Here is a 27,553-nt window from a genome sequence, read left to right on the forward strand (position 1 = left end):
GAGATCGCCTTTCTCGGATGTGCAAAAAATAAGAAATAAAATTTAAAAAAAAGAGAGAGAGAGAGAGAGAGAGACGCAGATGACTCACCGGCTTTCCTTGGTGATGTGAAACATTGAAATTCTCACCTTCTCGGATGGGATTAAAAATGTGCAAGACCCGTATAAAGGAACATGCAACATTGACATTAATAAAAAAAAAAAGTTAAAAATAAAAAGACATTTCGCTCTCATACAAAAACTCATTCTCTCTCGCACACACCACAAAAAAACCCATGCATGTAACACGCATGCACCAAATCACTCTCACCCACAAATAAACATCTGAATTACAATTTAGAAAACTTTCACACATACCTCTATGAAAAAGTTAGAAAATCCAGTCATAGCTGATTTTTTTTTTTTTGTGTGTGTGTGTGTGCATTTGGGATGTCTCTTTTAAGTGCAAGCGGATATGTGTGAAAGGTCTATATAGAAAACCTTATCAAAATGGCTTTTGCTGTCATATAAGATGGTGGAGACAAATTTCCAAAGCCAATTATGCAGCATCGTTCCCTTGCGTCCAAACCACTCTCTTCATCCAACCCCTCCCTCCTTGGAAAAAAAAAATTCCTACTACCACCTTCCCGTCTTTCTTTATCTCTAAGGAACTTCAAAGTTCCGGTCCAATTTATTGCATGTCTACTGTGACGGCTTGACAGCCACACGCCACCCCACGCGGCCTACCGGTTAATTAAACCCTGGTGAGATACAATGACTTGATGGCACAAACTGTCAACTTGCACAGAGCTTGTTAGCTTCTGCTACCACATGTTGCCATAACCCTAAAAGCCTCATTTATTCTCTTTGGTCCAAATGCTTTATTAAGTTCGTCTGCCGTTCTTTCTGTACGACCGGAAACAGTGGGCGAAGCGATGAGATTTTGCAATGTAAACTCAGCAGAGCAGGCTTCAACATGTGATCAGATTAGAACGTCCTTAGACTGGCATGTGGGCCTTTGCCAGATGTTGTTCTCGTACACTCTGTTCCTCGTAACTCTGGTTACGTTTTACAATTGTGTTTGTGATCAGGAAGCTGAATTTGCTTCGAGCTACAGCAGCTATCCAGAATTCTTCCTTACGAGAATCAAATCTCCCGGCCTACGAAGGGACCATCGAATCTGGACACAATTAAAGTCTAACCGGTTTAATGTTTGGAAATGAATACGAGTCTAAAATCCCGGGAATCATTTTAGACTCGTTAGACTTTCTTACGTACGAGTATGGTTGATTAGGCCCCATAACTGTCTTCCCTGTTCATATAGTACTATCTTAGTGTCGCGCGCACAAGCTAGCAGCTAGCATGCAGGCACAAGCTAGCAGCCAAACAAGGAATTTGACTCCGTGTTTGGCATGCACAAACTTGGCCAATAAAGCTAATTCTTGATTCTTCTTCTATATTTGCTAAGAATGCATGCTAGATGCTAGCTTGTGCGTGCATGCTAGATGATCAAACCTCATTTAATCAGCGCTAAAAAGTTACAAATCACTGTCTGGTGCCTCTTTCTCTCTTCGTCGCAGGGGAAGGGGTCTCAGCAGCGGGTTTTCTGATTATGGAGATTCATAAATATGCTATCAAAGCGAGAAGCTCATTATCACCCTGGCCGCCCGAACCGGAGCCGTCACCTCCAAATTCACACCGTTTGGAAAAACAACGGCACCTCGGCCGACAAAGGGGTCGTCGCGTGAAACGGAAATAAAACGAAGAGGTGAAATCTCACAGTTAGCGTGATTGTGCCTATAAGCTGACTGCAGCAGAATGACTCACCCTGTTGCTATGGTAACCTAAAGACATGAGCTCCTTCTAATATGCAATTTCAAGCGGCCTGTTCTGCAAAGAGGCAGGCAGGCATCCGACGGGGGTTGTTGTGATGTAGCGTTTTCGTAAACCAATGTGGAGAGGGGTTATCGAGGGCGGCGTGGGCGTGCGTGCGTAGGTGTCGCGGCACCCAAAATAAATAATGAAATAAAAAGTAGCAGCAGAGATAAAGCGCTCGGACCAATGAAGGGTATTGTGTATTGAATTGCTCCGTGTGGGTGTTAAGCTCAGATGGCCTCGATAAGTCAAAACCACGCAGGACAAAGTTTGGCCTCTCACCTTCTTCATTATAAGTTTTTATTGCTGCAGGAATTCTTGCCTTCCCTTCTCATGCATTCATTTCCATTACCCTGAAGCATTTGAAAGCACAATGACGCATTCCTTTATAGGCTATGTAACCTCCAGCTTTTTTTTTTTTTTTTTTCCTCATTGTCATTGAAACGCAGAAATGTGTTTAAATGAGCATTTCATGCTAGTTGTAAATCTGCAAGCCTAGATTGCAGTTACTACACTTACAAATACTAAAAATAAAAATGCAGACAGTGAATGCGGAGGCCGGACATTCTTACTCTCCTCACATGTTGTTGTCGAAGCGTATAGTACGACAGTCGAGTTATTCCGTGATACAAAAATGAAAGGGAATGTTTCCGCCTTCCAGTGCGGCCCAGGCAGGAGACAAGCAGACGAGTGAAGAGACATAGAAATGCCCCAGTGTTTAATTTAATTGGCTCCTGTGTGGACACGCGCTCTCTTCCTGGCTGCTCGTTTGTTACGCTCGGCGCTGCGAAGAAGAAATGTTCCAATAGAGAGGCTAATGCAATAAAACAAGATGGGATGGGAAATAAATACAGTGGTGTCTTAACTTATGAGTTTCCGTGACCACGCCTGGAACGCAAAACACTGAATCGAATTAAATCTTATAAGAGAAGCACACCCGGTATAAATTGGTACGATGTGAATGATTTGTTGTTTCTTTGAATTTAATTAACCTGAATAGTTTAGATATGTGTATTGAGTATTTCCATCATATGACAATTGAAAATTAAATTGAATGGAATGGAATCGTCTCACTTGAAAAAGTATCGTTCTTGAATCGTATCAGGGATCCCAAGACTAATCGTAAATCTAATATAAAGACAAAAAGAACATTCATTTAAGTGTTGACCCTTTTTTCACTTAGTGACCAATAGGAACAAAGCAACAAGATGTCAACCCCCCCCCCCCCAAAAAACCTCACACACATACACAAACAAAAAAACACTCTTCTGTGTCCCCAATTATGTGGAAACAGCTTTCACCTCCTTCACATTTGGTTTGTCATTAATAACATTTCAAGTGGGCAGCAGAAGGGTCAGTGACATAACGTTGGTCTTCCACAACAGTCACGCAGCTGTCCTACCTTTTGCCAGACACGTTGAGCATAGCATATGGCATGAAAGCAGTGTGAAGACCTTTTGTCAGCTCACACAACGTGGTGACACTTGCGTTTACGTAAAGTGCTTTTCAAAATGACGCCGTGTCGTGACGCAGGAGATGTTGAGTGCTAAGGTAAAATTTAGCATTCTGGAAAATAACAGCTTCGTTCGTGCCCTTGTCGCACATCCAGCTGTCATGTCGTCATCGCCGTCCTTGGCTTTTGTTTCCTATTCCATTTATTTGATATTACTTTCTTTTATTTATTTTTTTTGCAAGCAACAACCCACACTTTTCACTCTCCACTTACCGTACCTCTCCACCTCCACCGTGCACTTACGTAAAAGAACTTTAAACGGTAATTGCACCTGTGACTTCAACGTGGTTATTTGGCGAGTGACTCATGGACTAGCTGGGCTTGCAGGGCTCAGGAAAAAAATCAATATTAATAAAATAAAATAATATAATAATCAATATTTCATATAATTAATATAATATAAATAATACAGTATCCCCGCTATATGACGTTAGTGCAATGTACATTTACGTTCTATTTTGAGTGTCACAGATGGACTAATTAATACTGCATGAACTTCAGCATGAAGCCTTCTCCTCGTGTTCATAATAATTGACAGTGTGATGCCTAATGAATTCAAAAGATCCATACATTTAAATATTAATCAGGCGACATGCTTATTATAGGTTAGGTCTACCGGTCCCCGTGGCGCCTGGCACCGTGTGAAATTTGTGAATCAAATAGTGCCCCGACAGTGAGATTGATTTAAACGGGAAGCGAAAAGGAGACTCATTAATCTGACTGTCAATGAATGATTGAAAAAAAAAAAAAGAGAAAACTAAACGTGGGAATGAATCATCTACAAGCAGTTTCCATTCATTTCCATGTCAAGCTCAGGTGGGGGATCACATGCTGTTTGAGCAATTTGTAGGAAATTCAATGAGCAGTTGAATACAAAGAAGCGCCCACAAATAAGAGCTGTATTTTGCCAGCAAAATGATGTTTAAATTGCATATACAAATAGTCCATTCAGCCTGCATTTGAATTGATTTATGTATCCAGTGGTGTTGTTCATGCAACAAAAGCCTCAGCTACGCCTCAGTTGCCATGGCAACTGCTGCCAGCTGGAGCATCAGCACTTGTGTCATCAAAAGAGGCTTTATGGTGAACACGTTCTTTTTGTTTATTTTATTTTCTCATCTGGGCTGGCTGCTAGTAGATTTCAGTGTTGGTGAAGCAGCATGGGGTTCATTGCCCAGTGTGACAGCAACTCAGCTTTATGCGGAATGAAACCTCTTCATCAGGTTGTTTAACACTTCTTAGGTAGCGCATGAGAGTAAAAACACTCCTGCTTCATTCATTTAATATTAACGGGATACACAATCGGGATACAAATAGTGTATTATTAATTAGGTGGTATCGACTTAGCTAGCTTGCTGTTGCTTAGTGCTTACACCTCCAGCCTTTATTTGCTTTTTTATGGATTTGCACTGACTCATATTTGTGCCCCACTCCAGACGCCGCCGTGTTTGTCATCTGGTGCAAACACAAAGTTTTTTCGTACTACACAATCGACGACTTCCATCTTCACACAACTTTGTACTTCAATCCCTTTTGTCAGATGGATGGGTTATTATTGTATGACTCTTGTGTACTCTTGGCCTTTAGTTTGCTTACGTCATTAACTTCATGAGCTCCGGCCGATGTTCCAAATGTTCTCGAATGTTGTAAGGAACATCTGTTTATAGAGCGGCATGCAGATGGAGCCTGACCGGAGGCCAAGTGGCGGCAGCAGTGGTGTGTGTGTGTGTGGGGGGGGGGGCTCCCCTCAGTCACGACTGCCTCGGCATGCCGCTCTCATCGGCAAGTGGACGGGGAGCCAAGAAGGCGGGGGGGTTCCAAGATAAAAGTGAAGAGGAAGGAAGGAGGTGGAGGGGCGCAGCTGTAGGAGCAGAACGTGTTCTGACATTAACCTTGTCCATTAATGAAGCGCCCGGGGAGGGGGGGGGGGGGGACTTTGCATGCACAGGAAGGAAGCGGAGAGGTTGAGGGCGGCGTCAAAGTGGCAGAGGAGGAAGGCCGTCAATCAAATTGAGTGGACGCGTGACGCGGCTGCTTTTAACCTCACTGCTCTCTTAACTTTGTTTACAATATGACGTACGTACTGACGACTTCATTTATTCCCCCACATGTTGTTGACTCAGTTGTACTCCACTTGGGATGTGTTTCATGAATGAGATGACTTTTGGTCAGGACACAAGAGCTGAGTGGTATTAAGAGCTGCTCCTGAGTGGGATGAACTCTTCAAAACACTTCTCAGGATAAACTTTTTCAAATCTAGCTACTTGTGTGCTGATTAATTTGCACAAATTGCTTCCTAAAGCATTGCTTGGAACTCACAATGTTCCATCATTTGTTTTCAACTGGCCTGCTGGCTACTCGTGTGGTCCATGGATGCAACCCGGGTCCCTGCAGCAGTAACGGTCTTGGGGTGTTTTTCCCCAAAGTAAGAGCCCTGGTCCATTCATTAGCAGGTCTGCTTCTTAGTCCGAGTTTGAACCTTGGCTTCAACACTTCAGTCTGGAATTTAAATGTACTTTCATGGAATTTGTCCGAGAACTTAGGTTGCTCATAAGTATAACAATTTATTTGTCTCCTAGTGCCTTGTGGCAAACTGGCGACCTTTTTTTTTTTTTTTTCAAAAGGCCGAAATTGGAACGTTGTCGGGATCAAAATGAGGTCGGGTGGTCACTTTAAACTGGGCGTGTTTTCCAATCAGTCAAATGCAACAAATAGTCAGCAAGTGATGGTAAATTATTGGCAAGGTAAACAGCGACCTCTTCTGGTACGGTTGAGTGAACGCAAGAACATCGTCTTCAAACTTCAACATCCCCCAAGGGGGTAGATGTACGCAAAACCTTACATATTGAAAATAAACTCCATCTAAAACTACTTATGAATACACAATATTGTTATTCACATAATATTAATATTTATGAAATCAGCTAAAGCTAATATTCTGTGGTCATATTATGAAAGTCGCCTGCTAACAGTCACAATGTTGACTTATATACCCAATTACATGTAGTAGTTTTGACCAAGATTATGTCACAAAACGTCTCATTTAAATATTCTGTTATGACCCGAACTATTATTTACGATGCCAACCTCCACCGCTAGATGGCAGTAATGTTTACCACCATATGACCTAGCAACCATTCTTCCCACCTGCCCGGTCAGTCAAACATTCATTTGACTTGTGTGTCCATTTTCAAATTGGACACAGTGTAGCGTGCGATTCATCACTTTCACTCCGCCCCGTGGATCCCCGCCACATGAAAGGGGGGCCCCGATACGTGCAAAAGATAATACATTTAAGGGCGCTCCCCATTCCCCGCCATGCTGTATTCATTTGTATGGCTCGGCAGCTGTGATGCAAACCATATGAGTGAATGGGCAGACACCCAACCAAAGAAGCAGCCCACCCACGGCTCGCAGGCTTGCTTTTATTGTCTTTCCCTCCCCTCCCAGGTCAGGCGGCATTCCTTTTTGGGCCTCGGGGATCTGGACTAATGAAGGCAGCTGACATCCTTCACGAGAACTTGGATATTACAACATGTGCTACCTTTAAAAAAAAGAAATGAAGAAAGTGATCAAAAGGGAACTTAAAATATGGTGTCGGGCAGTGCTACGAGAAAGGGAGGTGAACGAGTGCAGAAGCAGATGTTCGGATCAGATATGACAACGTGATCGTTCTTTTTGGACTCCAAAAATGGATTCAGTTGTGAGTGTAGAGGGGACGTCATTCCTTACTGACAAAAATAATTTAGGGGCTCCTTGGTTTCGCAATGGAGCTTAGCCAAATTTTCACAAAGGTCATGTTATTTATCACTAACTAATCCATGCTAGTCAAAGCTAAAATAAAAATTGGAATCAAAACCACTTCTAGGCCATAAATACAATCGAAAGAAAATCACGACACATCTTTTTGTGTTGCGTGACAACATATTCTTGTTTTGTAACCACAAAATCGCATGTGTCAGGACTGCGTAACACTAAGAAGCCCCTGTCCTTAAAAGTCCCTCGTGTGACGTCAATTTGCGGCATTTAAAGGTCTTATTGTCATGATGCAACCATATCCTGTGTACTCGTGAACACCGTGAACAAAACACTATTTAAAAAACAAAAACAAATTGTGAAACTTTTGGAATTACCTGGATTTCAGCATAAATATGATCTTAGCTTCATCTAAATCACAACAATTGATAAACAGCATGTAACCAGTGTAGCCTTCAGTATACTCCGTCTTTCCCATGCTTCCATTTACCACAAAAGTTGTGGAATCATTGTAACCGCAGCAGTTGGATCAGATAACAGCTAAAGCAGACTGTCAATAAACTGTGGCAAGGTTGGAATGGTTTGAACATTGTAGGCACTTGATTTTAATTACACTTGGCATATGCTGGTTAGAAGAAGTCCCTGGGTTGCAAAGCGTGAGATCACAATCTCTGGTTTCTATCACAGCAACCGCACGAGGATGAAGAAGAAGGTCGGTACAGTCGGGGTCCATATGTATTTGGACAGAATTTGATATATACCAATTCAAGTCAATGTTATTCATTTAAATCCATTGTGGTACTGTATAAAGAAACTAATCATGATTAAATGAATTTTGGGTCTATCTGTAAATGACTGAAGGACAAGAACATTTTTCCAAACATTTCAACAATTTGATTTAATAAATCCAAGCGATCACGATCCACTTGTAATTAGTCTAATACGCCCATTTATGAGGTCATGTAGTAAGTGGCCGGCGTCTGGATCATTTCCCGACTCTGGGAATTGAGTCAGCGTCAAAGTGTCGTGCCTGTCCCGTCTTATTACTGGCTGAGAGCAGCACCCATCCCAGCAGCATAATTCCATCTGGGCTAAATATTTATACAGAGGAGGAGGGTGGAGAGGAGGAGGAGGTGTGTGGAGGTGGTGGGGGGGGGGGGGGCATCACTTAGCCACAACACATTCATTCACATAAGGAGAGAGAGGCTTCCACAGCAAGTTAGTGTGAGAAGGTTAGCGGTGGAAGGAACATCCCTTCTAGTCCTTGTCGTGACTTTTTTCCCCCCTTTTTTGGAAGTACGGCACAAGATGGAGAGCTACGTGGTGTTTGTTGTTGTTATTACTTTGGGTCAGATTGGGAGCAACCCTGCTAGTGGTAAGTGAATTTTGGCTTAGTGTTCATAAAAAAAATAACATTACTTATTAAAAAGAACAAAAGTGATGGAAGAAGCTAATTGATATACAAAGGTTTTCCAAACTTAGGATTGGGGACCCAAAATGTGTCACAGGGGAATTTTTCTATGCAGCTCACCGATCAGACAACATTGATTAATCTGATTTGCAATTTGTGATTTTTGCAGCTGGGATGTGCTGGCTTCAGCAAAGCCAGCGATGCGACATGGTGCTGATGAGAGGGGTCACGAGAGAGGAGTGCTGCGCGGGGGCCCGGTTGGACACGGCTTGGTCCAACACCAGCCTGCCCATGAATGAGGTCAGCCTGTTGGGTTTCCTGGGCATCGTTTCCTGTAAACCCTGCAAAGGTAAAAGAAAGCAGCTTGTGAAAGTTTTTAGGCTTCACTTAAACCTTTGAGTTATGTGGTGATGACACTCAAAGAAAGCAATTAGAACCAGGGGAAGGGTAGAAATTGAAAGTACTGATAAAAGTCTGCCTCCCACGTGTTTCCAGGGCACCGCTCTGATTTAAGGTCAATCATCCTTTAAATTGGAAAAGGGAGTATGAACACTCACGGACGATGAACCTTAAGGAACACGACCTTGGAATTCTGTCTCACTTTATTTTAGTATTTTTTTTCTAGGGTTGTGAGTGAGCTATGAATCTATCCCAACTGCATTTAGTTTTGCAAGACTTTCTAAAACCTGACATGACCCCTTGATCGACAAGTTCTCTTCAAAGGTCCTGAGAATAGATTAGTCTCTTTGGTTTTTCTCCGCTCCGCGTATGATTACGTTTCCAACCGGTAACTTAGCTCATCTGCTTGGTCTCACGGGACTTAAAACTTTCCGCGAAAGTCATTTGAACTGCTCAGATTCCGCCCCCCCCCCCCACCACCGACTCTGCGGGAGCTTTGCGTGCAGCCGCTTCACATTGGACATGTTATGAAAACACGCCAGGCCCGCATTCCATCAGGCGCGACGCCCCCGTGCATGCGTACCACTTACCAAAAGCGATGTGCTTATTGTAAATATTAGGCGAGGTTAAAACTTGCAGCATCGTCTGGTTTGTGAAACTAAAGTGACTCTGTGAGTTTGCAACCCCCCCCCCCCCCCCCCCCCCCCCTTCTTTCACAGAGACGTGCGAAGACGTGAAGTGCGGCGTGGGGAAAGTGTGCAAAATGAAAATGGGAAGGCCGCAGTGCGTTTGCGCTCCGGATTGCTCCCAGATCGGACGCAAGCACGCCGTATGCGGCAGCGACGGGAGGTCGTACAAGGATGAGTGCGTCCTACTCTTGGCCCGCTGCATGGGACATCCCGACCTGGAGGTCATGTACCAAGGAGAGTGCAAAAGTAAGCATTGGGCGTTTTTTTTTTAAAGCCGTCTATTTTGCATTTCAATATTTTTGTCGTTTTGTCAAGAGTCCTGCTCCAACGTGGTGTGTCCGGGGACGCACACCTGCGTGACGGACCAGACCAACAGCGCCCACTGCGTCATGTGCCGATCCACACCCTGCCCCAAACCGTTGCTTTCTGAGCAGCCCATCTGCGGCAACGACAATATTACGTACCCCAGCGCCTGCCACCTGCGCCGTGCCACCTGCTTCCTGGGCCGCTCCATAGGAGTCCGCCACTACGGCCTCTGCAACAGTACGGACAATATTTTGATTTCTCAAATGGCTTCTCATCATCACACTTGGCTTTGTCTTTTTCTCGGCAGGTCCTCCAAGGAAAGCGCACGTATTCGATGGCAGCGAGGAAAACGCAGTCTAAACATCGATAAGCGATGACCTCTGTTGTGTTTGTGACAATCATTCCTCAGTTTTGTAGATGATCGATTTGATATGGAAGCAGTGGTGTGGCGTAGGGGAGGTGCCAGGGGAATGCTAGGGGTACATACATTTCCCCAAAAATTGTGATCGGGATCCTTGTCCATCTTCAAATTTTGCACAATATGATTTTTATAAATGAACTAGAATCATGCACCATGTCACAGACATTTTTGCAAATTGCTTGGCTCACTTCCGCACTTCTGCATTGTCCACAATGGACAATGGAAGTTTTGCTGTATCAGATCTGGGGGGGAAAAAAAAGTGCCCCTTAAAAATATACTAGTTGTATTCACACCAAAATTTCGACCTAGGGTGCTCCTTTTTTGGAGGTGTGCATATTAAAAAAAGAAAACAATTCAATTGCAATTCCCCCTTTAGCCACATTGCATCCCAAAAAGGTACAAAAGATTCAAAACTGGCCTCGTGTACCCAGGGATCACTCTGAGCCAAATTTTAACCCACGTTACGCCACCGTATGTAGACAAACACATGACATTAAGTTTGGGGCAGATGAACACATCAAGAGAGACAGAACTCAGCGGGAGACGTGTTCATATTGTAAATAGAGTCCTGCAACTATTTATTGGAGATGTTATCAATAACTATTTATGAATTTATCCTAATAACAAAGACATGTATCCTTGGGAAAGCTGAAGCAAAAGTGTATTTATTGTGCTTTGTTTTTATTCTTACGACTGCATTTTTTTACGGCTCGCTTTTATGACAAACAGGTATTTTTTTTTTTTTTCCCTCATTAAGTTGATGGTATAAAATCTGGGCCGCTGAGCGGGGAGTTAAGACTGAGTTTATAGCTTTGGCAATTTCAAAGCTGCACTCTGATAAAGTTGTTTGTGTGTGTGTTTTAGTAAAGCAGTAAAGCATTTCATGTTTACACCAACATTTTTGGAAAGCCGCTTTGAGCATTTTTTTCCAACCTATTTTTCGACCTATTTTACAAGTAACATTGTTTTCAATGACGAGTTGCACTACCTGAATTGTCTTACTTAGCAGGACAAAAAGTATATCCAATAAATTCTAAAATGGCTTTCCATAAAAGGAAAAAAAAAATCCCGCATGAAAACATTCCTAACGTTGAAGCGTTTTTTTCTTTACCTCCTCTGAGGAACTCTCGCCTTTGTTTTTATTTTGTAAATACATGCTTTTGTAGGACACACTCTGCTATTGTTTTTTTGGCTGCATTAATTTGATCGGAATTTCCCAAAAGAATGTAGCGGAGAAGATTGACTTAGTCTCGGAATGGACCACAGTAGCCAACACTTGATGTCGCGCCATCAGAGGTGAGTCAGGTTTGTGTTGTGTTGACGACCTCGATAAACTCCCCCGAGTCTGTGTTTGAGCTGAGCACACGGACTTGCTGGAGAGGGAGGCCTAATTTAATGAGCTAGACCCAAGGCAAAAAAAAAAAAAAAATTGTTTTGATCACATCTTGTGACTTAGACATCCAGATGTGGCCGTCATTTTACCTATGAATGGTAAACACAAACACGTTGTTATGTGGCTAACAGTGATTGGAACAAGATCAAGGTGAAGGAATAACACGTCATTGTCTCACAGATGCTGAAAATAAAAACATTCTGCTATGAGCCATATGATTGTATGATATTGAGTCTTAACCTTCAAGTTTCAAGGAAGTCACAAGTTAATGTGGCAACAAAGAAAATTATATTATGACTTCCAGCAGTGGCGGAGCTAGAGGGGGGGACCGGAGGGGCCCCAATCCCCTGAAATATGCTCAGTGTCAGACCAGATTTTTTTTTTCTGGGAATTTCTTTGTACATTTCCATCCATCCCCTACAGAGAATCCAAAATGATTCTTTGTAAGCATTTTCTTCAGAATTTTTAGGGTTTTTAATCATAAAAGTTGTTGCGGACCAACTGAGATATCCTTGTGTGATGACGGCTGCCCTGCTAATTCGCACCTGTTCTAAACAAGCATATTAGTTACCAAAGTTGCATCATAACATCATGCACCCTTGTGATTTTCCTTCCAGGAGCCGCTCCTCATGCCGTGACACGTCAACGACATCCACATGGGATCCTCGGCACTTCTGCAAAAATTTCCCCCTTCCCGTTTCCAGTAAGTCAGACAGACAACATCAAGATTACAAATGAGAGTTGAAAGTGGGCCCTGCGGACCACCCACTCGTCAGAGAAAACACCACCGCATTGGAAACGCCTCCATCCCACAGCTGAAACTAATACATATCAGAGCTCCGCCGTCGCAACGTATCTGTAAGCACACGCCGTTTCCAAGCTCTTCAATTTTCCCACATATGAATCCATATTTTCAAACGTCAACCCATTCGTCACATGCATGTGAGTTTTTGTGGCTCCATGGAATTCCTTTCACTCTTGTTGTGGATCATCTTAATTTCCCAGAAAGTGTTTTTATGCATAAACATGATGACGTTATCGTATACAGTAGAACCTCTACGGTGGAACAAAATGATGAACGTTTAACCTTTTGAAGTGGCGTCGTCAAATTAACGATTATAACGATTGTTGTAATATGTATGTTATTCAAATCTACCCACACAAGTACAAGAATTTCCCACACTCAAATGCAACAACAAGGGTGTGAAAAGATCCCACGGTATTTTCGGACTTGTTTTGTGTGGCTTGCATGACCGGCGGCTGACCCGCAGTCACTCCCCGGCCACATTTGGATGGCTGCGATGAGCGTTGGACTGGAAGGCCGCGGTGACGCACCGGGGCACAAAGAGACAATAGATGACCTCAGACGGGCAGACATAGCAAACCTCCGTGCTATCAGACCTTCTCTAATCTAGACCCATGGGACAGACAGGTTTCTTCTGCTCCCACATGAACCTCACAGACACAACAGCAGACGTGCTAGACACGACATCCACAACCTCGCCCCGGAGAAAACGTCCACTCTTAATCTACGCTCATCTCCATCATGTTTTGTTTTCATTCTCACAACAATGACGTTTACATTTGGTTCAAATGCAGGACTTGACATTCTCAGTTCTGTTTGCTTCAAAAACATGGAGAGAAAAACAGAATGTTTATTTTATATATAAAATGTATTTACAATATACTCTGCGAACAAACCTCTAATTTTTAATTGAGGAGCCCTTCTTTGTATTATAGTGATTCATTCCCAAAGAATTCCATCCTAAAAATGTTACAAGTCATTTCCAGGTCCATGTATACAAACATCAGGCCAGTCTGTCGGAGGGATGGGATTGGCTCGTACGAGAACTCCTACTTGCTTTGAGCCAGACAAGAGACTTGTGTTTTTACAGCAGTAAATCTGCACTTACGGTTAACCCATTAAGAGTACATAAGGAGGATACAGTCTAAAAATAAAAAAGGAACAGTAATTACTTTTCCATCCAATTGCTCTCCATGTGTTACTATTTTGGTCCAAATTTGTTGAGTCTAAATAATGTCTTTCCTAGGCACTATTTTGATTTTATTTTTCAAAATGCAGCTTATAAAATTGTTGTGTAATAACAACAATGTTCCAGAAAAACATGTTGGTAATACAAATTGGTTGGAAATAATCGCTACCTTTCAGGCTAATTCATTGACAGGTGAAAGAGACTACAAAAGCATGTTTATTTACTCCACTCAAGTTATTATGTACCTTCCAAAGTGCAATTTTGTTGGATTGTTTAAAATTGTGTGTGCAGTACGCTGCACGCAACTAGGTTCACACGGCCGCCACCTTGTGGCAACATTGTGTCAATGCTATTAACGGCCAACTGTCAAAGCTGAGATTTATTTCGGTTACATAAAATTGAAAAAAAAATCTGAGTCCATTTTATTAGAATTTGTACATGAATAAATACATTCATATTTTTGTTTTTGTTTTAAATATTTTCCCTGGTCCCGAATCCTCCACTCACGTTAAAGCTCCTTAGTCTTTAGTCAATATAGTTTTTAAAACACAATAATTTGTGTATTTATTGAGTCCTATTTGGAAGATGGAGTGACACTCTATGGGCTTTTGGCTAAATTATGTGGGTAAAAATAAAAAACATTGTCCTCGGTGTTGCTCCATACGTGCTCCAACGTCTCCACCTCAGAGGCTAAAAGATGGCCGAAGCACATCCATGGCCTAGCCGGTTCTTCTGTCACAGATGTACCGCAGAGATCAGCCCTCGTCTTCCCGTAAGTACTCCCGACGGTACGTTAAGGTACAAAACAAAAACGTCCAAGTGTATTCAAAGCACATTTTTTGTTTTGTGACGTTTTTAAAGGGCCATTTCGTCATCGGGGCCGAGCGTTAGCATGCTAACGGGTACGAGGTCCCATTTTTAACTGTACTGCTAAAGGCAAGGATAGCCAGCTTGCTGTCTTTAAAGCTCGTTTTACATAGAAAACTCGTTGCGTTTAAATATGTCAATCTGTGACACTTGTAAGACAATTAGCCACGTTCCTCTCATTCATCAAAGGTCGCTGTCAATTTAATATAGACGTCTTAAATGGACTCTTAAATATTTATTTAGGGTACGTTACTGTTGAGTGTAACGACTTGAACGTCAATGTCGTAATTTTAACACGTTACGTCACTCATTTGTAGAAACAATACCGTAATTTCCAAAACAAAAAACGTTGCGTTCTTCTCATCCTGCCATTCATTAAAGTACACAAGGTGGATAGGTTGTCACGCTCTCGAATGATCGTCTCTCATCCACATTCTTCTGCTCCAGTGGTCCTATACATTTTATACGAAGTGTGTCAGAAAAGTCCCAGGACAATTATTATTATTATTATTATTTTTTTTTTGCTTCATTCGGTGTGTGTGTGTGTGTGTGTGTGTGTGTGTGTGTGTGTGTGTGTGTGTGTGTGTGTGTGTGTGTGTGTGTGTGTGTGTGTGTGTGTGTGTGTGTGTGTGTGTGTGTGTGTGTGTGTGTGTGTGTGTGTGTGAGAAGAGGCAGCACAACCCATTGCTGCTTCATTTGCCCTCATTAGGGACATTCAACAAATGATATCTGTTTGTCTCGAAGGAGTACACCTGCCCAAGATGTGAGTCGGGGTTTATCGAGGAGCTGCTGGAAGAAAGAAGGTATGCATATATTTATTTATTTTTTTTACCACCATGCAAATCAGGTAAACTTTCAATTTGTGTCTATTTTAAATCTTCCACCATTCATTAAATAACAATCACGACTGTGCATTAACGTCACATGGAAACAGTAAAGATGCAATGAAATTGGATGCTGTGACATTAATAGGAATCCAAGCAAACAAGCACGATTAGTGTGATTAAAAAATATATATATAACCTCACATAACTCGTCAACTATCTGTCTCCCATCTAGTGCTGACAATGGCTCAATGTCTACCATCTCCAGCGGGCCAGGAATCCAGCAACCAATCGAGGTTCCTAACTCATTCTTTACTCATTTCACGTTGTCTGTTCAAGGAGACATTGTTCCAAAATTTATTTTTTCTTTCAAATTGTGAATAAAAATGTCTCCTTTGACTGCCAACGTGACTAACCTCTCAAGGATGTTGACTTGAGTGCTCGATGATGAATGATGTGAGATTACCGGTTTTCACACTTATGCATAAAGTCAAAGTCTGATTGTAATGTGTTATGACAAAAAAGGACATAATCGATTTTACATCAACTTCTCCTCCTCCAGAACGTAGAGCCGCACATGTTTACATTCCCGTCGGGCTACAGCCAATTCTCGCTGAGCGTCTTCGACGATGCCTTCGACTTCGGAGCCGGACTCGGAGCGGAGGACAACCGCGACGCCGAGAGCCGGCGAGAAAGGGAGAACGCGTCGCAGCAACGCTACGGCGCCCGGCAGCCGAGGAATCGTCACGGCTCCAGACGGCAGCCCGGCAGGCACGAGGGCGTTCCGACTTTAGAGGGGTGCGTGCCGTGCAAACAGGGCGCCAAACATTTGGCACCGTGCTTGTTTTGACATTTTTATTTCTGATGCTTCTCTTCTTCTAGAATCATTCAGCAGCTAGTGAATGGAATTATTGCACCCACTGCAATGCCAAATATTGGCGTTGGACCCTGGTGAGTGTTTGCCGCAGACTAGTGATCATGATTTCGAATATACATTTTCTTGAGTGATGAGCAGGGAACGATCAATTTGTTTTTAGATTGATTTGAGATGGCAGATGAGACCATACGTCCATTTCTTGTCTCTTGTGTTTCCCAGGGGTGTTCTTCATTCGAATCCTATGGATTACGCGTGGGGTGCTAACGGGTTAGATGCTATCATAACACAGGTATTTTTTTTTAATCGTTTTCTCTTTAATTACAGTTTCCTGTATGGTGTGAATCTATACAATTTGTGTTTTTGTCCTCATTTTTCAGTTATTAAACCAGTTTGAGAACACGGGGCCTCCGCCTGCCGATAGAGATAAAATCAAAAATCTGCCTTCAGTCCTAGTTACAGAGGAACACGTTGGTAAGTTGAAAATCGACTGTCCGTATCCAATTGAAATAGTTTTTATCATGATGAGATGTTCTTACCTCATTTGGTCCTCTTTTCAACAAATGTGTCCATTCATTTGATTTGATTAAAAAAACGTGTTGAATATTAAAGAGTAAAAGAAAATCATTTATTCTGAATTGCCAAGCTCAAGGAATGATGTTAAAATCAGCTTGGTCAGCATAAAGGGCCCCTCAAAACCACTTAATTGTGGTTTCAAGTTGTTTTTTTCTCATATGTGGCTTGTCTTCCAGCTTCAGGATTGGAATGTCCAGTGTGCAAAGAAGATTACAGCGTGGGAGAAAACGTGAGGCAATTGCCATGCAATCACATGTTCCACAACGACTGCATTGTGCCCTGGCTTGAGCAGGTAGGCGAACATCGTGTAAACGTACTGTCGCTAATCAGATTAGAATTTTCGGGTGTCACAAGAACTAACTACCGTTTTCAACATTCTTTCTCTGCCACTGTGTCCAGCACGACACGTGTCCGGTGTGCAGGAAAAGCTTGAGCGGCCAGAATACAGCGACCAACCCTCCAGAACTATCAGGGATGAACTTTACCTCCTCCTCTTCCTCAACGTCGTCATCGTCTTCCTCCACCCCTCACTCCTCCAGTTCCACCAGTAATGAGAACTCGACTGATAACTCTTAGAGAAATCATTTCTCATCCGTCTCTTATTTTATTTTATTTTTTTTTGAGCCGGCTGGAGCTCTCCTCCTACTGCTGCTGCCTTGCTGTCTCCCTGATAAAAAAGGGGAGAAAAAAAACGAGTGCAATTTCATTAAGCGCGCTCGGTTTGTTGGCGGTAAGTAAAACGTGAGGCCTGGTCACTCCTGTTTATTAAATCCATCAGGGATTTTAACAAAAGGTGGGTGGAAGCTCCCTGGAGTGAAGCCTCAGTCAGGGACAATGTGAGGAAGTGCGCAAAAGACTTCAAAGGACACCTCATAGTAGAACTTTTGGGAATGTGTTGTGTTCGCCAGTGTGCAAAGCAAAGTGAATTCTACATTAATTCCGTTTTTTTTTAAGAGTAGAATTCATATTTAAGGACTTTACCATGTACCTAATTTTTTAAATTTGCAATAACTCTCCTACCCAGGCTCCACTTTCTGTTTGAACATACTATATGACGTGAAAACTTGCTTTCCACATAAACGGTCATTTTTTACATTTTACCTGCAAAGCCTAAAAAAATGTCTCGCATCCTCCATGTAGTAGAAACATTTCATGCGCAGCGCAGTTTAACCTGAGTGGAAGGTGAGTTCTTTTCTAAGGTTGCCAGTTGATTTGCAGTACGATCCTGTATGAAAATAAAGAGGTCTGGGTGATAAGGCTGGAGATAAAACAAACTCGTCAAGTTTTTGCGGCACTGCAACGGAATTAACTCTCAGAAGGCAGCAGTGCTTTTTTGTACTAACCAATTAACATTTGCCTGCTCGAGCAATAAAACATTTCATAATTTAGTCATTCGATCCCTAACCCCAAGAAACTCATAAGGAAGTAGTTTCAATGCAAAATAAGATTTTAGAGATTGTTTTGTACTTTTCAAATTCTTGGGCTCTTGTTATATTCTTGCCCGCATCAATGAAGTCATTAATTCTGCTTCCTTTTTGATTGTATGGCCATCGAGAGCCTACTTCCTCCATTTTGTATCATGCATCTCAGCTTCAAAGGGCTTCAATTCAGAACTGATTGTTCTACTGGAAGCGGCTTTGGTTTTATGAGGAGAAAAGAAAATAGCTTGGCTTTATGATGTGAAACTATTCAAACGTAAACAATGCAATTTTGTCTGCAATGAATGATTTAACCTTTGAACGGTCAAGCAACTTCATAATGTATTCACGTCACAGGCAATTATATAAGATCAGGCTTAATTTATGTTCAATTTTGGGGATTTTTAAATAGGTTATAGTGAAATTTAGAGGTGTTGATATAGATTACATGTACTTTTTAAAGAATAAAGATGTATGTCTGCCATGCAATCACGAAAGCAAATAAACCACTACAGTAAATATCCCCCCAAATAACACATCCTGGGCACATACAAAGAAATTGCTTTGTTATTTTTTTTCTCTCACACTTCCAAACCATACGTATTAAAATTCATTGACTTAGATGTCGGTGGGAGTTTTAATTGTCTAGTTCCTAGAATATAATAACCTACGATGTACAATTTTACCCAACCACTGATATAGTTTTATTCTATAATATTAATAGATTGACATTCTTTTATAACTTGAGATTTCATCACTAAATACAAGTCATGACAAGTGACTATTTGACCACGCCTTTTACAGTGACGTCACGCCTACGTGCGGCCCGGGGCGTGTTGGAGTAGTAGCAACTGGAGAACGGACAAGCGTCTCTTCTCTGCTGGTCAACATTCACTTCAGCGCCCTGAACTTCAAGGACGCCAAACGCAGCCAAATTCTCCATCGAGCGCGATCTAGGTTATAAACCATGAAGCTATTTTGGGCCATCAGTGTCCTTGTGTTGAGCTGTTGGCGGGCGAACGCATCCACAGGTAAGCGATTTCCCTTTTTCTAGTCAGCCATATTGGTGGAAGATGGAAGACTTTGCCCTCGGCGCGGCCAACGTTTATATATAGTATGCCTTTCTACTCTTTGGTTGATGGACGGTTTGGTTAGCGGTTGATTGTTTTTGTCGATGCAAGCGAAAATATATCCCACAATTCAAACGAAATAAATCTCCACCCTACAGGTCATTAGTATTAGCTCCAGTAGGCGTTCATTGGTTAGCATCGTGTTTTGCTAATTTGTTGAGCGTGACATTTATTAGCGCGATTAGCATCAATGACCCCGTTGTCTTTCAACTCTAAAACCTTTTTTTTTAAGTTTACAGTTTTAGTAGCCCTTTGAGTGTCATTAAGTAACCACGAGAAGGAATGTTGACACTTACGCAATACTCCTGTCGGATATATGATAATCGGTAATGTATGTCCCGTGGTTCGTTCGGCCTGTCAAGGCCATCAGTGGTTGCTAATTATTTAGCTGTAAGAATTCTGGATAAACTTGTTTTCCCACCCTTTATCGTCCTTTTCGAAGATAATGCTGACTCGGTCTGATTCCATCTTTATTGGTTGCCATTTATTATTCGTGATCGGTCGACGTCACTTGCGTGTTTTCAGTTTTCTTAGGATAATAACGTGAAAATGCATTTCCTGCTAATACACAGCAATTGAAGCGTAAATGGTCCTCGCTTTACGACGGAATTCAGTGGTCACAAACTAGTACGTAAATCGTAATGATTGTGCCATTTTTTGCCGTTGTATGACGTATTTACAATGCAGTGAGTATTTGTAGAAAATAAAACAATCCTCGACTGTGTACAAAAAAGGAAAATGACATATACATCTCACAGCTTATTATTAAAAGTAGCAAATTTGTGATATGACAAGAAACACTATTTTTAATCTTTAATCTTGCATTACTTTGTAAACTAGGTTATGACGTATCCCCCCAGTCATTATTGGGAATTGGGGTTTTAATGAGTTTTTTTATTTTATTTTATTCAATTACCATTTGACAGCACAGTCTCTTAACCTGCCCAGCGAATGATCCTTTTATTACAATAAAAAGAGCTGTCATGTTGAAATGTATGCACTCACCTGCCCCATCAAATTAATGACTATTATTAGACTAAGTGGGCGACTTTGCATGGACGTGCAGATCCATTGAATGTTCCGTATGTGGACGTTGGGGAACAGGAAGTTAATCTCTTTCCTGCCAAGCAGGGGGCCGGGTTCAAATAGCTTCTCAATGTGAATCTCAATGTTTTTTATTCTTTGCTCATGCTGCAACGGCATCTGACTGTTCTCTCGTGTTTGCGACCTTGACATTGCACGAACCTCATTGCACGAACCTTTCCAGTTCATTGTAAAATGTCAATATTGCTTTAGGATGACTCTTGTCTTTTTCCAAAAGTTGAAGCAATCCTCAGTTCATTTTCCCCACTACTGATAGATGAAATATGAACATAGTCCCACCAAAGATAAAGCATGCCTACTTACACTTGGCATAGTTCTGCAACAACCAAGATTGTAACGTCACCTAAAATGTCACAGTCCTACAACAACCTTGTGTGTTGTGTTCCTTTTAAAATAGCTTTACAGTGCTGTAAAAGATATAAACACATTTAGCTCAAGATTCTAAATCGGATGCATGGGCAGACTCCGGCCGGCCCTTGTTCACCACTAATCCGCCTTTGTCAAATAAGCCAATTAGTTGGATCCCTTATTTGTTCAAGCTTCATATCCCAAACTAGAAGATTTTTTTTTTTTTTGCATTCTGGAGTTGTCATAAATTTTCCACCACACTGCCATTTATGTATACATTTTCCTGACAGATTGGGTGGGGTCTGTTCATTTCATTGATGCTTACAGTTTGGCTTCATCTGCTTTGCTTTTCATACTTTTGTAAATTATGGCATGCTTGACTGTGTTTCTAGAATTTGTTTTTCCCTCACTCTAAATTGGACTTTAAAGATCTTACACCTGCATTTGTTGAGCAAAAGAATTGATAGGAGTTACTGTTTTAACTTCTGCTGTGTTTTAGTTTTTATATATGATACCATTTTAGGTAGATGTAAATAATAAATTCGAAACCAATCCAGTAATGTAAGGGTGTAAATCAAGTGTTGTGTTTTCTGTCTACTTGCATATTTCCATTTCATTTGTGTTTTATTAATCATTTTTTTCTGTCTCTTTCTTGTCTGTTTCTTCTTTCACTGCCTTATTTTTCAATCACCAATCCATGAAATCACCCGGCTTTGCTCGACCACCCCCTCCCGTCACACACACACACACACACACACACACACACACACACACACACACACACACACCGAAATTTATTAACACGTGCCTCAGCGGGCTTCATCAAGTCTCCCCTTTCCGTCACCAAGCTGCTTGACGACAGCGCCGAGCTGCATTGCGAGGTGATAGGCAGCCCCATCCCCGAGGTGCAGTGGTGGTTCATAGAAGGCCAAGAGCCCAACGAGACGGCCGTGCAACTCTTTGACGGGGCGCGCAACGAGCGCGTCCAGATAAACGCCACGTACATCACGCACGCAACCAGCACCGTTCGCTTCACGCTCCTCACCCTCGACGACTCCGGCACGTACGAGTGCCGCGCCTCCAATGACCCCGACCGCAATGAGCTGAGGAAGACGCCAAAAATCAAGTGGATCCGCTCACAAGCAAACATTATTGTCATTGAACGTGAGTGGCCGAGGAAGCCCAAGGAGACTCGAGTCATAGTATCTCCCCAGTAGCGGAGTCCTGGACCTTCTTCTCCTCATCGAACCCCACCCTCCCTCTTAATAGCCCCTGTAGTAAAGCGCACCCCATTCAATCCCCCCCACACACACTGAGATGATCTCTGTCCTTTATCTTTTCCCATGTCATGCATAAGGTCATAAGGTTGGGTTTACAAATGGGCATTGACAGAATAAAATAAAGCAACAGTGCCCCTGCTGGTGGCAGTCAAGTAGTGCACACCATTTTGCCTCATGATTACTGGCCACACAATCGGCAACAATTTTAATATTCAGTGAATCTAGTATGAAGTCAATCCGTATTTATTGGATGTCTTTCGATGAGGTGGACTATATTATAAAATGCGACATTCTGTTTTTTTGGACAATATGTTGATAATTTGACTTTGCTCATTACCGACTTGATTTTTGTCCAGTGGTCACCGGACAATTTTGTATATATTTGTTTAAATATGACAACGACTTTGTCTGTACTTGTGTCACACTCGTTTGGGCGTCCTCAACTTTTCTCTGCCATCTTGTTGCGTCTTATGCATGATCTCACTTCTAGAACTTCTCCCTTCCTTTTTAAGTTCACCTGTGTATCCACTAGCTTTCCTCTACAGCTCCCTTCTCTCCATCTTCTAGTGAATACCGTGCACAGTATTTGTGAAATTAACCTCTTCCACTGTTTTATCTTGATTTGTGAGCGAGGTTGGTTTCATTGCAACACTTGACCATAGTTGATATACCATTTGTGAGAACTAAATTGATCCTCCCACTGGTTAGAGCTGAGATGAATAAATGTCTTTGTCCTCTTCTCGTGCGTGTCCAGCACCAACCATCATCACCGACCCTTCCGAGGTCAACAACCAGACCTCGGCCGTGCTGAGCTGCAATTTGACCGACACCACTCTCGTCGTCAAGGGCTCGCACTGGACGCACAATGGCAAAGTCATCGAGTCGTCTGAATCCACGGCCACTGGCCACAGTACGGTTCTGAAGTGAGTTAGTCCCGAGGGACTCATTAAGGTTTTTTTTTTGTTTTTTTACAAACACTCGCCATTGACACAAAAAGTCTACGTATGCTGTCATGCTAGGCTTTTTTGTTCTATCTCAGCTTCTCCCGCATCGCTGCCTCCATTATCATCAGCGCTGCAGGCGCTTTGGCAGGCACTCGCCACTCCACAGAGCGGCACTGTGGTAGACGTGCTGATTGGTTCGTGCTAGCGGTCCTGCATGGACTAGCGGTCCTGCATGCGCGACTTGACCTTAATTTGACAATAGACAAGAAGCAGACAAGAGAGCGCAATTGTCTTGACCTGAGCAACTTCTTTGATTTACATCGATTTTCTTTATGATGTATCAACTACAGTGGTTTTTTTTTTTGTTTCCCTCCACCTGCAGATTGGACAAGATCACGCACACCTCCGGTGGAAAGTATGAGTGCGTGTTCCTGAGTGAGCCACAAGTGACGGAAACAATTGAAGTCAAAAGTAAGACGGTGATTAGGTCCTGCCTTACTAATAGCATTAAAGCTCATCGCCGCTCTGTCCCGCCACACTTGTAGCCCTCCCGCACGTGGCCTCCTACAAGCACTCCGAGCACGGCAACGAGAGAGACAAAGGCGTGATGGTGTGCGTAAGCCATGGCTACCCGCTGCCGACCGACTGGACCTGGTTCAAGGTCGAAGATGGCGTCCAAACGGTAAGCAACACGTTGTCGCCACGTGACGGCCGTCACCTCGCTGACGGCGCCTCTCGTTCTCAGCCCATCATCAACGGCACCAGCGACAAGTACGAGATCAAGAGCACTCCGGAAAAGACGATACTGACCGTCAACGACCTAAACATGGAGAAGGACGTCGGCGATTACATCTGCTCGGGCACCAGCGACATCGGAACCAACACCGACCAGATCCACCTGCGCGTCCGCAGCCGCCTCGCTGCCCTCTGGCCATTCCTCGGAATCGTGGCCGAGGTCATCATCCTGGTGACCATCATCCTCATCTACGAGAAGAGGCGAAAGCCTGATGAGGTCACCGACGGTACGTTCCACTCTTAGAGCTGTTAAGTGTCTTGGCATACAATTACAAAAAGCAAAAGAGTTCTTCAAGGCAGTGTACTAATTAGACTGAAAGCCTCAATTTGCCATCAAATGTAGTGGCATGTGTTTAGTCCAAACTCCTCCTCTGTCTTTTGGTTCTTTGTCATTATTTGCATTTTCTGGTAGAAATTTCACAGTTGAGTTTCAGCTTCTGTGTCCAACGATTCTTTGTTTTATTTCATTTTTATTCTTTACGTTTGTACTTCTCTGTTCGCTGCTGACTTTTGCATTTGGTAAGTGGACTGCATGACAGACTGAAGTGGTTGAGCTGAGGTGACCGCGTGATAAACCGGAATGAACTTTTCTCTTGGTCACCACGTCTTGAAAGGAATGTGCCGAAAACATGTGCTCACTCTTTCACTGGCCCTTTACGACAAAGACACATAGAGCTTCCTTTTGTTACTCTTTATTGCCCCGCCCCCCCTTAATTCTTTTTTTAAAATGCATGTCAGAGCCAGAGAAAGAGTCCGACCAGACCGACAGACATGAAAAACCGAGACGAAGAAAAGTGGCGGCATTGCTTGCATGAAATCTGCATCTTGTCCTCGGTGCATGATAAGTAAGGCGCTTACAGTGGTACCTCGAAGGTCAAACTCACCAAGTAAGAGTTTGAAATGTTTGCTCCAAAATCCCAATTTTTTATTGTATAAATAAAAGTTGTGGCAGGTAGTATTTTGTCATCAGGCAAGTAGTACTTGGCGTTGGAAATCCTGATCCCGGTTTAAAAAAAAAAAAAAAAATACAGGTAAGACTGGTAAAGTTCATAAAAGTCGTACGGAGTTCAGTCGGTTGGTGAGATACGCCGGTCCGTGATGAAAATTAAGACACTGTAAGAGAAATTTCTGAACATAGACCAGAATTTTGGCCAAACAGATACTTTGAAGCCTTTGGAGGTGCCACTGTAGTTATCTCATGAAGACATTTGCCTCTCAGCTCGCATCCGGAGCTCATCTGCGTACATGGCCGTCGTGTCATCAGCCCACTCTTAAGTGGCTGCGCTGCCACTTTTTGACATCAAGATGCCACCCGCAGTCTTCTGCTGCTGCTCTCTCACTCGAACGCATGAGCCTCTGTGGTGTCCACTTAAAATTTGTATCGTACAAGCTTCATCAGCGTGTTGCTACGTATTTCAAGTTTATATATATAACTATTCGTATCCAAAGGTTTGTTGGATGCCAAAGGCGGGCATGCGTGACTTTTCGATTTTTATGCTAACTCATGGAGACACCTTGCAGAAGATGGGAAGATGAAGGCTGGAGTGGCATGCTATTTGACACACAAATGTTCTGCTGTTAACCAATTGTTGTGATCTTTCTTTCTGTCTGCCCTGCTCCTGCTTTGTCGCTAATTCTGCTGCGGACCAGATGACGACTCAGGCGCGGCTCCACTGTAAGTACCCGCTGGCGCCCTTCGCTGCATTTATATCAATTACGGCCCTCATGTTGGCATTATCTTGATCGTGTTTCAGGAAGAGCAACTCCACTCCCAACCACCAAGACAAGAATGTGAGGCAAAGGAATTCCAATTAAAGGTAGACTTCATGGAATGTTAATGGGAAGAGTTTTTGTTTTATGGCTACATTTGGAAGTCATTGACAGTCTTTTTTTTCCCCCTCAGGGCCCGAGCTGCCCCACTGCACCTCGTCCCGCAGCCCTGCAATGTCAAATAACCTTTTTATTTTCGAGTGTTAATGTTCTTAAGGCTGATTTCCCTCCTGTTCACTAATAATCTTCACCGGGCTGCGTGCTCTACCACAGAGAGCTTAGTGTGTGTGAAATCGTCTTTGCTCGAGGCCACAGGGCCACCACTGTTGCATGAGTTTCAACACTGTCGTAGCCAAATGTGTGTCTTTTGTAACATAATAAAACAAATTCATCATCACAGGATCCAAAATGAGGAATGCGAGTTAGTGCTCATGTTTCCCCGACAACCTTTTCAAACGCTGTGAATCGCTGCCATTCTTTACACTTTAATTGGTTGCTTCAGAAATTCCTCTCAGCAGAGCTTGAAGCCGCTTTTCCATTTTCCAAACGGCCTTGCTTGGCCCTGAGCGGCTCGCTTTTGAATTCCCACTTTCTGACATCGCCACATCACGTTGATTAATTGGCGCCTGTTGGAACGGAAAAGTGACCGGGCCGGGCTGTGGTGTCAGGAACCAAAAATGGAAAAGTGGCTTAAGAATTTGCCTATCTGTCTCTCTTACCACTTTGAAATGGGACTTTAAGATTGAAGTATTCTATTTGTGTCTTTTTACCGCCATAGGAAATTATTTGAACAACTTTCTTTTCCCATTGTTCATGTTTTTGTTTTGTTTAAATATATGTTTATGTTATATGAAGGACCAACTGCCAAAAAAATGTAACGGCAGTTGCCACATTGATATAACCCACATTTTACTTCATTGATCTAAATTTAAACACTTTTTTTTTTTTCATGTGCGGTGAGAAGCGAATCATTTCACTGTTTAAAAAAAGAAACACAGAATGCAATCAGCCCGAGTCGTGTTGTGATTGGATGTTGCTGTGTCAGTTACTCAACTATACATGAAAAGATTTTAAGCCAGATTTGTGTAAGTTAGCGAGAATGTCACCATCTATTGTACAACTTGCACAAACTGAATAAAGTTATCTAATTTTACACCATACCCATTTTGCCTCAATAATGGACTGCCAGTCCACGTATAAAATCTAGTAAGACCTTGGAAGTTTTCCCCAAGAAACTTAAAAGGAGAACGTACACTTGTAGTTCCGGATATTCTCCACGTGAGGGCGATATATAGCCGCAAGAGTGTGACGTGGGCACATTCATACACGAGAAGCTGACCAAAACTACATTATGCTTTCAATTTTATGGAATGTCAGGGCCAGGTGAGTACATAAGCATACTTCATACCGTGATACAACTGATTTTGAGCAAGTTTCCTTTGAGAGGTGACCATAAACGTGCAGAGATTGCGCCACATCAGAAGTCTGTATCAACTCCCATCTTTTTGATCATCTAACATCATTTTATGAACTATTTTCTATCTGTAGCCACTATAGGTCGGCCACCCTCCTCCCCCTTCAGCCCCTGGAGACAAATCCTGGAGCCGTGCCTGTGCGTGAGATAGAGTGGAGTCGATCTGGAAGCTCAAAATACACATTCACACATTTTGCATTTGTTTTTGTGCTGATTGATCATTCAAATAAAGATCTATTCCAGCATGAAGACAGAAAACGCAGGACCTTGGCCTTTGAGGAACAGCGTTGAGAAACCCTGGTGTTTGTGAATGTTTGTTTTTTTTGCGCGTGTGATTGATTTTGTGCGTGTGTTGGTGCGTGAGCCACCACCAGGCGCGCCCCCCTCAAGCTTCCCAAGATGTTCGCCTTGGCACC

General features: G+C 42.7%; 3 protein-coding genes across 3 annotated transcripts; all 3 read left to right on the forward strand.

The window, feature by feature from the left end:
* The first annotated feature begins 8,309 nt into the window (after positions 1–8,309).
* fstl3 (follistatin-like 3 (secreted glycoprotein)) lies at positions 8,310–11,228 on the forward strand. Its single transcript, XM_085928640.1, has 5 exons — positions 8,310–8,495; positions 8,701–8,880; positions 9,650–9,865; positions 9,935–10,162; positions 10,233–11,228. The coding sequence occupies exons 1-5, from the start codon at positions 8,429–8,431 to the stop codon at positions 10,283–10,285; spliced, it is 744 nt and encodes a 247-aa protein (XP_085784766.1). The 5' UTR covers positions 8,310–8,428; the 3' UTR covers positions 10,286–11,228.
* A 2,950-nt stretch (positions 11,229–14,178) lies between these two features.
* Positions 14,179–18,909, forward strand: LOC147047141 (E3 ubiquitin-protein ligase RNF126-like). The gene is made up of 9 exons (XM_085927966.1): positions 14,179–14,505; positions 15,345–15,403; positions 15,660–15,720; positions 15,987–16,222; positions 16,307–16,375; positions 16,521–16,590; positions 16,679–16,772; positions 17,051–17,166; positions 17,274–18,909. The coding sequence occupies exons 1-9, from the start codon at positions 14,431–14,433 to the stop codon at positions 17,448–17,450; spliced, it is 957 nt and encodes a 318-aa protein (XP_085784092.1). The 5' UTR covers positions 14,179–14,430; the 3' UTR covers positions 17,451–18,909.
* A 184-nt stretch (positions 18,910–19,093) lies between these two features.
* bsg (basigin) lies at positions 19,094–26,816 on the forward strand. The gene is made up of 9 exons (XM_085927967.1): positions 19,094–19,323; positions 21,688–22,038; positions 22,909–23,077; positions 23,481–23,569; positions 23,644–23,780; positions 23,844–24,120; positions 25,544–25,568; positions 25,648–25,710; positions 25,797–26,816. Exons 1-8 carry the CDS (start codon positions 19,260–19,262, stop codon positions 25,706–25,708), a joined length of 1,173 nt encoding a protein of 390 aa, XP_085784093.1. The 5' UTR covers positions 19,094–19,259; the 3' UTR covers positions 25,709–25,710; positions 25,797–26,816.
* The last annotated feature ends 737 nt before the right edge of the window (positions 26,817–27,553 follow it).

The sequence above is a fragment of the Syngnathus leptorhynchus genome, chromosome 13 (assembly GCF_054491065.1).
Source record: "Syngnathus leptorhynchus isolate UIUO chromosome 13, UIUO_Slep, whole genome shotgun sequence".
In the NCBI taxonomy this organism is placed as follows: domain Eukaryota; kingdom Metazoa; phylum Chordata; class Actinopteri; order Syngnathiformes; family Syngnathidae; genus Syngnathus; species Syngnathus leptorhynchus.

What these genes read in the sequence shown, in the direction of transcription:
- bsg (XM_085927967.1), top strand. Translation starts at nt 19,260, where the DNA reads ATGAAGCTATTTTGGGCCATCAGTGTCCTTGTGTTGAGCTGTTGGCGG. An exon ending in GCCTGATGAGGTCACCGACG is followed by an intron (nt 24,121 to 25,543) that starts GTACGTTCCACT and finishes GCTGCGGACCAG; the next exon opens with ATGACGACTCAGGCGCGGCT. An exon ending in GACTCAGGCGCGGCTCCACT is followed by an intron (nt 25,569 to 25,647) that starts GTAAGTACCCGC and finishes ATCGTGTTTCAG; the next exon opens with GAAGAGCAACTCCACTCCCA.
- LOC147047141 (XM_085927966.1), top strand. Translation starts at nt 14,431, where the DNA reads ATGGCCGAAGCACATCCATGGCCTAGCCGGTTCTTCTGTCACAGATGT. An exon ending in GGCGTTCCGACTTTAGAGGG is followed by an intron (nt 16,223 to 16,306) that starts GTGCGTGCCGTG and finishes CTCTTCTTCTAG; the next exon opens with AATCATTCAGCAGCTAGTGA. An exon ending in TTGTGCCCTGGCTTGAGCAG is followed by an intron (nt 17,167 to 17,273) that starts GTAGGCGAACAT and finishes CACTGTGTCCAG; the next exon opens with CACGACACGTGTCCGGTGTG.
- fstl3 (XM_085928640.1), top strand. Translation starts at nt 8,429, where the DNA reads ATGGAGAGCTACGTGGTGTTTGTTGTTGTTATTACTTTGGGTCAGATT. An exon ending in TGGGAGCAACCCTGCTAGTG is followed by an intron (nt 8,496 to 8,700) that starts GTAAGTGAATTT and finishes TGATTTTTGCAG; the next exon opens with CTGGGATGTGCTGGCTTCAG. An exon ending in CCACTACGGCCTCTGCAACA is followed by an intron (nt 10,163 to 10,232) that starts GTACGGACAATA and finishes TTTTCTCGGCAG; the next exon opens with GTCCTCCAAGGAAAGCGCAC.